The sequence below is a fragment of the Protobothrops mucrosquamatus genome, unplaced genomic scaffold (genome assembly GCF_001527695.2).
Source record: "Protobothrops mucrosquamatus isolate PMUCROS unplaced genomic scaffold, P.Mucros_1.0 scaffold10, whole genome shotgun sequence".
In the NCBI taxonomy this organism is placed as follows: domain Eukaryota; kingdom Metazoa; phylum Chordata; class Lepidosauria; order Squamata; family Viperidae; genus Protobothrops; species Protobothrops mucrosquamatus.
This window is the reverse complement of record NW_015386397.1, coordinates 1,745,542-1,755,086: the sequence shown is the minus strand read 5'-3', so window position 1 is coordinate 1,755,086 and position 9,545 is coordinate 1,745,542. Positions and strand designations below refer to the sequence as shown.

At 39.3% G+C, this 9,545-nt stretch overlaps 1 protein-coding gene across 1 annotated transcript in view; it reads right to left on the bottom strand.

The window, feature by feature from the left end:
• Positions 1-747: 747 nt before the first annotated feature.
• Positions 748-9,545, bottom strand: part of SPOP (speckle type BTB/POZ protein) — a 20,963-nt gene continuing 12,165 nt past the window's right edge. The window contains exons 5-9 of the mRNA XM_015810421.1: positions 8,181-8,358; positions 6,194-6,249; positions 4,710-4,832; positions 2,073-2,215; positions 748-938 (exon numbers count right to left, since the gene is read on the bottom strand). Of these exons, the coding sequence (XP_015665907.1) occupies positions 794-938; positions 2,073-2,215; positions 4,710-4,832; positions 6,194-6,249; positions 8,181-8,358 (645 nt within the window). The 3' untranslated portion in view covers positions 748-793. The remainder of the gene's footprint in view (positions 939-2,072; positions 2,216-4,709; positions 4,833-6,193; positions 6,250-8,180; positions 8,359-9,545) is intronic.

The following is a 9,545-nucleotide window of genomic DNA, read 5'->3' as shown; positions in this document are numbered from 1 at the left end:
GGATATTCCATTCCAAGTGAAGAGGAACTCCAATCGTTCCTGAAAGCTGATAATGGCTGTTTCCATCCTACCCCTGTCTTCCAGAAAGTGTATCCTGGAACAGTCCCTCCATCAGAACTTTTAAGAAGCTGTCATTTTGACAAGATTTATTCATTTGCTTCTTTTTTCCCCATCCCAATTCATGTATAAGACACAGCAATCGTCTCATCATGGCTGGACGGTAAATGCAGAAATCTCAGTAGGGTTGGAAGGTCTGTCCTTGTTTCAAAAATCTTTCACTGATGCTTCCTTTCAAGGGATTTGGTTTGCCACGGCCAACTCATTTCCCCCATTCCCCAGTTGATTTCCTAAACAAAGGAAAATGTCTTCTTTGCTCCAAGCATGCCAATTTCTTCTGTGCTGTCAGATGAAGAAGCCTCTTGGTTTTTTCACTTTAAATTCCATTAAAGATTGTGGAATTGTATGTCTGGTCAACTTTTAAGTTCTTGACTCAACCATTCAAAGGAAAATACACAGAAAATGCAGCAACAGAAGGTTGAATAGTCCCCTTTACCCAAAGCTTATCCCTCCCCTATTTGCCCCAAAGTTGACTTGGTACTGTTTTCAGAAGTCTGCATGTCCCAAAACACTCTTCCTCCCAACCCACCCTGACCCACCCAAAACAAAGTAAAAAGCTCCACAGGTTACATCATCTACCTGGTGGTCAAGTTTGGAGAAGCAACTGCTTCTGTTGCTACTTCAATTTTTTTTACGAAAAAAACAGACAGAGTGTTGTGTAGTGGGGGACCCAGCCTTAGGATTGCTTCAGCCGTTTGCGTGGGGGTCCCAGAAAGGGGCACTGTGCAGAGGCCAGTGAACGATATGCCTCTGCTACCAAATGAGGGTGAGATACTACCATCGACTTCCAGCCTGCAGTCTCCATGACATCAGAAGCATGGCTGAAAATAATAATCAAGAATTCAAGATTACCAGATTAAAAAATATTAATGAAAATCAACTATATCTCAGCTAAATATTATCTATCTGAAAATGTCTCTCGACACAAGAAACTATTTTTCATTACGCACCTTTGGACATTATTCTTTAATAAAGATGTCTCTATTCCTGCAGGACTATTTTGAGGCATATTTATTTATTTATTACATTTTTATGGCCATCAACTCAAATATTTGTGACTCTGGCATACAATAAAACAAGGTAAACCAAAAAGACAAATAATCCCAGGTAAATGGAATAAAGGAGAATTAGTATTACTGCCGCTACCAACTTTCTTGGCAAAAACAGTTGAGTAAATTCCCTTTCCAAAAAGGAGCTTCATCTATATGTGCAGTAAAGCTGTTGGATGATAAATCCTGAGAGCTGCAGCTCTAACACAACTGGACAGAACCATCTTGAGGAATGCTGTAGTAAGAATTTATTTATTCAAGAGAAGAACAACCATTCGAACAGCTGCTGGCTATTTTCCATCTCTCCAGAGTTGATGACAACATTTTAGGATAGGAACAAATCTTGACAGAGAACATTTTAGCTACTCTTAGACACAACCCTTTCCCCTGGTATCCTGCAGAGGATCTGAATGCAGATTTCATCATCCCCACTCAACTCTGCTATGCTGAGAAAAATAAGAGAATTCTATGGGTGCAGACTCTGGAAAGATATCCTAACTTTAAAAAAAAGCTTAAAGGTTTCCCCTGTCCAGTCGTGATTGACTCAAGGGGGCGGTGCTCATCTCTGATACTCAGCCAAGGGAGCCTGCGTTGTCTGAGACACTTCCGTCATCATGAGGCCTGCAGTAACCTTTCCCACCAAAGCGGTACCTATTTATCTACTCGCATTTACATGCTTTCGAACTGCTAGGTTGGCAGGAGGTAGGACGAGAACAGGAGCTCACCCCATCATGCGGCGCTTGGGTTCTGAAACCAGGCTATCAGCTTTCCAGCTGACAAGCCCAGTGTCATAACCGCTGAGCCATCGCTCCGCCCATCATAACTTAAGTAAAATGCCAAACATTGCTTTGAAGATTGTCCTTACTAGATTTAATTCACTAGAGACAAAAAAGAAAGCCCACTTACTAGTTTATGAAGTCAACTGCCTGAGTTTTTAGCTGGTCAGCACTGTGTAGATCAGCCAGAATTAGGATCTCTGCTGCATTCTCCACTGACAAATTGCTGCACAAAGCATCCTCACACATCACTTTCAAACGTTCCAAAGCATACTACAAAAGATACCAGAAAATTGGACTATTTAAACACGCATGTCAAGTTCTTCATAACTTTCTGGTAACATGAAACATCATCAGAACACAGCCCCACAAAGCATAGTGAGTTGGATAATCATGCTTACAATATAACTAGTGTAAGTTTCTGTGGATTTAAATAGGACTTCAGTAAACATCCATTTTGGATCTAATCCCATCCCACATTATATAATAGAAATCTTTAAGAACTAACACATGCACAATCATACGCGCCCTCAAGACATGGCTTTTCCAGCAAGCAGGCCTGACCTAGGGAGGATTTTAGGTAGGGATAATTTTAAAAGTATTTTAATCGGAAACACAGCTGGGAATATTTGGTTTTAATTCGGCTTTTATCAGGGTTTATTCTTTTGTATTTTTGTATTGTGTATTTTCTGTATTTTGGGTATATTATTTGTTTTTAATATGCTGTGAACCGCCCTGAGTCCTATGGGAGAAGTGCGGTATACANTTTTAATCGGAAACACAGCTGGGAATATTTGGTTTTAATTCGGCTTTTATCAGGGTTTATTCTTTTGTATTTTTGTATTGTGTATTTTCTGTATTTTGGGTATATTATTTGTTTTTAATATGCTGTGAACCGCCCTGAGTCCTATGGGAGAAGGGCGGTATACAAATTAAAATAATAAATAAATAAATAAATAAATACATGGATGCTGGGTATCAGTCAATGTTCTTCACAAAGAATGAGAAATCCTATTGCTTAATAAATGCCAACAAATTAAAAACAGGAACAGTGCTACACTTCTTCCTTCACATTGCTTTGCTTCTGTTTAGCCAAAAAATATTCAAATTGGGGTCAACCCTCAGTCCCAGAACTAGAATTTAAAAAATACACTAATTAATTTGCAGAATTTATTTTCACTGCTGAACTTTGAAGATCTGAGCACAGGAAATATGCATGCTTGCATGTGAACCTATATTAGTTCTTTAGGTACCACAGCATCTCAGCATCTCTTCCCATTCTCCTCATAAACATTGGAAAGACAAATTGAACTCTCTAATCACATCTTCACCCAAGAGCCCAATGGCAGGTCTCTGGAGTTTCAAATAGGCATTGCATTTTGTTTATAGAATAATTACGTAATTTTCCCAAGAGATTGGAGGCAGAAAGAACAAACTGTTCCCTAACCTCTTGGGCAAGTATTAAGAGGTTTTATGTGCTGCCATAAAAGGTTTTGCTTTCTGTTTTTAAAACGACACCCAGAGATGTTTAGAAAAAGGAACTATATAAAAAGTCACAAATCCTCTTCAACAATTAAAGCCCCCCTCAGTACCCCCTCTTTACTGGGGTTATGTAAGTGTTGCTAAAGCTAAGTGGGTGTTAAACGTATTTATTACTCAACCGTGCTGGAAAATCAAGGTAGGTTTTTGCTGTGTAAGTACAAATGGATGAACGGTGGGAAAAGATGTTCTATGTAAAAGACAAAGAATATTTCAATTTTTAAGGGACTTTTTTTTTACTTAAAAAAGTTAACACCTCAAGTGCCATATTCTATTTAAAATTCATGTGTGCTTTCTTCCCTTAAAAATTTATTTATTTATTTATTTATTTATTTCATTTATACCCCGCCCTTCTCCCGGAGGACTCAGGGCGGCTTACAGCCAGTTTAAAACAATCCCACATAAATACCAAATACAAATCTAAAATAATTAAAAATAAATATTTGAATTGGCCGCTCTATTAAAATTTTGTTAAAACCAATTAAAATACCCCCTAGGCCAGTCCTGCCTGCTGAAACAGCCAAGTCTTGAGGGCGCGGCGGAAGGAGGGGAGAAAAATATGGCTTAGATCTCAAGGTTTGTTTTTTTTTACTGTTTACTGGATAAAAGCGAGACAAATAATTCATGCTTCTGGAAACGCATCCTTCTTAGCTATGTCCCCATCATGTTTCTACTTCTAGCACCATACCTGCAGCCTAGCTACTTCCTGATGTGCTGGGATACAATTAAGTATAGAACCTGGAAATTCAGGGAGAATATTAGATTGGAGACAGATGGCCAACGTGGAATTTGATCAGAACAATTTTAAGTTATTCACTGAAGTATGTATAAAGAAAGAGAAATATAACTTGGTTTCACCAATATCCACCAATTTAATCTTAACATCAGACTATTAAAATATGTAAAACAATGGTAAGTGGTTGCAAACTAGTACATGATTTGGGATTAGAATGTGCTGCGATGGAAATTTGTTATGTTTTTTATCCTGACAGGTCTCCTCTGCCTATGCTATCCTCTCTGACAATAGACTTATGGATTTGCTACATTCTACTTCAATAGGGCTCAGCTTCTAATATTGGGTTCCAAAAGATAAAAACTTAAGACATAACTATTCAAGAATGTGAGGAAATACAAAACAAGAGTTAAGATGGGTAATACAAAAATATGTTGACATCATCTCTATTCTAGCTTCTCCCAATTTTTGTTTTTTTACAAGGTTCCCTTTTACCTTGTCAGCAGCTGCAAGCAGATCGTCAGCCATTTTGTCGAGATTAGGTGCCTTCCCGGTATAAATGAAGCACATCATTTCTTTAAAAACTTCAGGTTCCACATCATTGATTTCTACTCGATTCTGCACCAGAGAAAAGAGGAAGATTATTCTTCTGAAGCAACAGAAACCTTTCCTAGCCTAATCTCTCTTTCAGCAGGAATAACTCTCTGTAAACAGGGGTGCAAACCTGTTTATTTGTATTTATATTGCTTCTCATCTTATATAGTGACTCTTGGCTTCTCAAACCTTTCAGGCTGATGGCTGCACCTGACTTTAGGTGAATGGCAAAGAAAACAGGTTAAATTTGATTTTTATTTATATCTTATTAAAAGTCAAAATAACTGTTAATTTGAGCAGTCTATGGAGATTCGAAGTCATCCAGGTCATTTGTTAATTTGAGTGTAAAAATATTTAATACTTTTCTCATTAAATCACTAGGGAAAAATGAATTTGATGGCAAATTTTGGAATGTTTCTATGTGCCAGACTCAAGGTTTAAGGGCCAGTATTTATATGGCCTGCTGTAAATTATATGCAAACATAGTTTAGGTTTCATGAATCCCTTCTAGCTCTGTAAGAAGACAAACTACAACTTCCTCCTTAGTCTGTTTTTTCCTCCAAGTCTACCTGTAATAAAAGAAATCACTAGCAATGTTATAGAATCATTCTAAGCCAGGGGTCCTCAACCTTGGCAACTTTAAGATTTGTAGACTTCAACTCCCAGAATTCCTCAGCCAGAATTCCTTTGTTGGCTGAGGAATTCTGGGAGTTGAAGTCCACAAGTCTTAAAGTTGCCAAGGATGAGGACCCCTGTTCTAAGCAGAAGATCAGTTTTTTCCCCCAAAATCACTTTGGAAAGGGAGATGAGCAGCATATAAATTTAATAAATAAATAAATAAAATACATTTTCAGTGTGTTATTTTATTTAGTTGCTATTTTAAAGAATTACTTACATTTTTTCTTTCTCAATTTTCTCAAGAGTTTACACCATAAATTATAATGTGCTTGCCTCTACCATATCCTATATATAACAAGTAAAGGTGAAACATTTATATATTTATTTGGACTCTTGACTCTATTCAGTTTCACCAAGACTACAATCTCAGATTAGTATCCAGTGCTTCAGATCTAATTGCTGGAAATAAAGAACTTAAAATCAATTGCTGAATAACACTGACAGTTTGTTTGCATGGGCAATGATGGTTCTCTTGCCAACCCACTGTAGAAAACTAACTATCCAAGCTGCAATATCTCTTCTCTGTTCCCAGAGCAAAATGCCTTGTCAACCTTGACACATTAACAAGACTATATTTCATTGAGCATCACTTGTCTGAGCAGGACCTTTGTGGGTTGAGGTCAAAAGTCTGCAATACTTTTCAGTTATTAGCTAATGTTTGTCTCCACAGTATCTTCCTGTCTGGGCAGCTCTTCTCCATGGCTTACCTTTTTACTCTCTTCCATCTCATGTTCAAACATTGCACTGAAAACTGGAGAACGGGCTGTATGCATGGTGGATTGGCATAAGGAAAAATGGGAAAAAAATACCATTTTAAAAATGTGAAACAAATACTTTCTTTTTAGAGAGGAACTGATATATACCATCAGGACTTGCAAATTCAAGTAATGTATAAAAGGGACAAGTAAAAAATAAATTGTATACTCGCAAGAGAATCAAATCAAAATTTTTGCCCAAGGGAATATGCATATGCTTTCCCAGCAATTTATTCCCTCCTATGCAAAGAGATAAAAGAAACTCTGGAATGCAGCTAATTCAATTTTCAGATTTTCTCAATTCCATTTCTTCTTACACTAGAGGTCCTTTGCCATGGCTTTGTGTTGTTGTGTGCTTATCACCACAGAATATAAAGGCTTTGTGTGATTTGTACTAAATTAAGAAATAATCAAACACAATAAGCATCCATATATACTGTACCACAGAGGTCCCCGACCTTTGTGGCTTGACAGCCCAGTTTAGGGGGGGGAGAGGGGAACTGAGCTGCGTGAGCAGCGGGCCAATGTACATGTGAGAGTGCCCACTGGTCTGATGCTTTTGCAAGTTGAATTGAGTGCCCATTGGCCAGTTGCTCATGCAAGTTGAGCTGCACGTGTGCACACACACGCTACAGCCAGCCACTCACGCGGCCCAATTCCAAATAGCCCCATGGCCTGGTAGTGGGCCGTGGCCTGGGGATTGGGACCCCTGCTGTACCAGATAGAGATGGATTCTGCAATCTATATAAAATATGCAATCTGGAGCACCCATCTTTCAAAATCCATTCTTATTTTGCAGCAACAGGAACAAACTCTATACAGAACCTAGAAATCTTTCTCCAATAATGACAAAACCTTAATCTTTTGATCTGTGAAATTTCAGAAGAATTTAAAATGCATGTAGTCTTCAGCTTATGACCATTCATTCAATGATTGTTTGAAGTTATGTAAGCACTAAACAAATGGTACTTATGGCCTGTCCATAAAACTGAAGTGCATGTGTGATCACATGATCAAAATCTGAGTACTTGGCAGCTTGACCACACTTATGACTATAGAGGCACTTCAACTCCCACTTCCCTCCTATCTGTAGTCCCTGCACTCCGTGCTCCCTGTAGTCTGCACTCTTCCATCTTCAGCTGGACTTTGCTGCTTTCCTTCTCCTGCTGCTGACCAAGCACGCCTGGCCTGGCCTTTTGCGAAACAAGTGCTGGACACATGAGGCTTTCACCCTGTGGTCACGAAAAGTAGTTTCTTTACGAGTCCTGGAAGGCTTCATGTGGCCAACAGCCGCCTCGCAAAGGGCTAGGCCAGATATGGGAGGAAAAAAGATGGTGATGGGGCAGCGGATGCAAGATAGCACGCTACTCAAAGGCATTTGGGGCTGGGGCTTTCTACTATACTCCTTGGATAGGTCAAACTGGCTATGGCTTTGCTGCAGTTCAGGTTACAGCCCCAGAGCTGAGGTGTGCCAAAGACCCTGAGCCACAGAGTGACAAGCAGCCCCAGAGCCATGCAATTCTGAAGGTGTTTGCCACCCAGCAAGACAGTGTGCATGGCAGCCAAAAGAATGGAGTTTTGTGGGGAGGGGGAGAATATGCAGATCCTAAAAGAAGGATGACTTGGAAAAGGCTATAAGGTACAAGTCCAAGCATTCAGCTTGCCACTAATCTGTCATCCTGTTACCTTTTGCATCTGTCAATATTTTTTTCTTCTGTTCAACTATATCCGATTCTCAGAGACTGCTGGACAAGTCCCTGCAGTTTTCTTGGCAAAGTTTTTCAGAAGCGATTTGCCATTGCCTCCTACTTAGGGTTAAGAAAGTGACTGGGCCAAGGTCACCCACTTGGCTTTCTGGCCAAGGTGGGACTAGAACTCACACTCTCATGGTTTCTAGCCTGATGCCTTAACCACTACAACAAATTGTGTCAATACTAACCTGCTAATATGGCTTTGTGAGCTTGAAACTCCTGGCCTGCTACACACAAGGAACAGTCTGTGAAGCGAGAGTTTTCCCAAAGGCCTCCCAACTCATCAGCCAAGCGGCATTCAGGTACCTTCACCATGTTCATGGAATTCTGGCCGGAGATATTGACAGAGTCCTGTACTACACTCACCTGCAAGGAAGCATAAAAGCCCATGCTCTTTATAAATATACTGATAATAGCAGCAAAAAATCTAGAAGAACTGAATAATAAAAAAAACAAATTCCAGAACAATACAGACTTTTTTGTAAGAGAACCCAGCAACACATAGGAAAAGTTTGAGTTTTCCTACCCACTCTCCGAACCATTGTCTATATGCAAGTTCACCACACTGAAATGAAGAGAGATTATCAACCACTTCAAGACAGTATATGAAATAAATATACACATTCGTACAACATTGAGCAAAACTCAGAGACACCACAGAAACCCTATTTTATAGGGTTTTATAACAATATATTCAGTTTGCTATAATCCCTCTCTGCCTCTCCCACAAAAGATCTATCAAGTCTTCTATACCCTACCCTCAATGGTCACTAATAAATAGGGGATTGGTTCACATAATGCACTAGGTTAGGCAAAATGGGTTCATGTAATTTATGGTTCAATGTGTTGTGGGGATCTACCTATTTAGCAATTTGTGTGAAGAAGCCTTTCAATTTAAGCCATAATATAGTCTGCATGAGTAGAGCATACAGAGAATATACAAATTTCTGCTGCAATCCTGGATTTAGAATGTTGTATGAATCTAAGTGGTAAACTATCATACGTGCAGATAAATGAAAATTCAATTTTATGCTAGTTTGGGCCAAATCTCCCAAATGATTGACCAGATGTGGATGTGCATATCTTAAAATTCTTCTCTATTAGCAGCTTCTCAAGTGATAGCCAGCAGAATGCAGCAAGTTAACATTTATCACTAGTCCCATGCCTTTCTGAGCTGGCGTACCATCTGATGGTCCCCAAGAAAGAACAAAACCCAGGCTCCAGTAATGGAAGACTGAAATTAAACAGTGCACAGATTCACAAATTAAAAGCTAATTCATTTTTTAATATATAAAGAAAAAAAATACTATCTCTGATCAAATCAAAAATCCATCTACTCCGGCAGATTATGTTACAGAAGGGGCGTTGTCTTACCTGAACGCCTTTTCTCAGCACGGAGATGGAGGATCCACCCATGGGTAGTAGACTGTATTCCTGCCCAATCAGATTAAGTCAGCCAAAGTTGCCACGCCCGTCCTGGACCCTAGAATCCAGTCTTGACGCGAGCGAAGCCATTGACTGACATAGGACGTACTGGCTCAGAAACTAAGCTA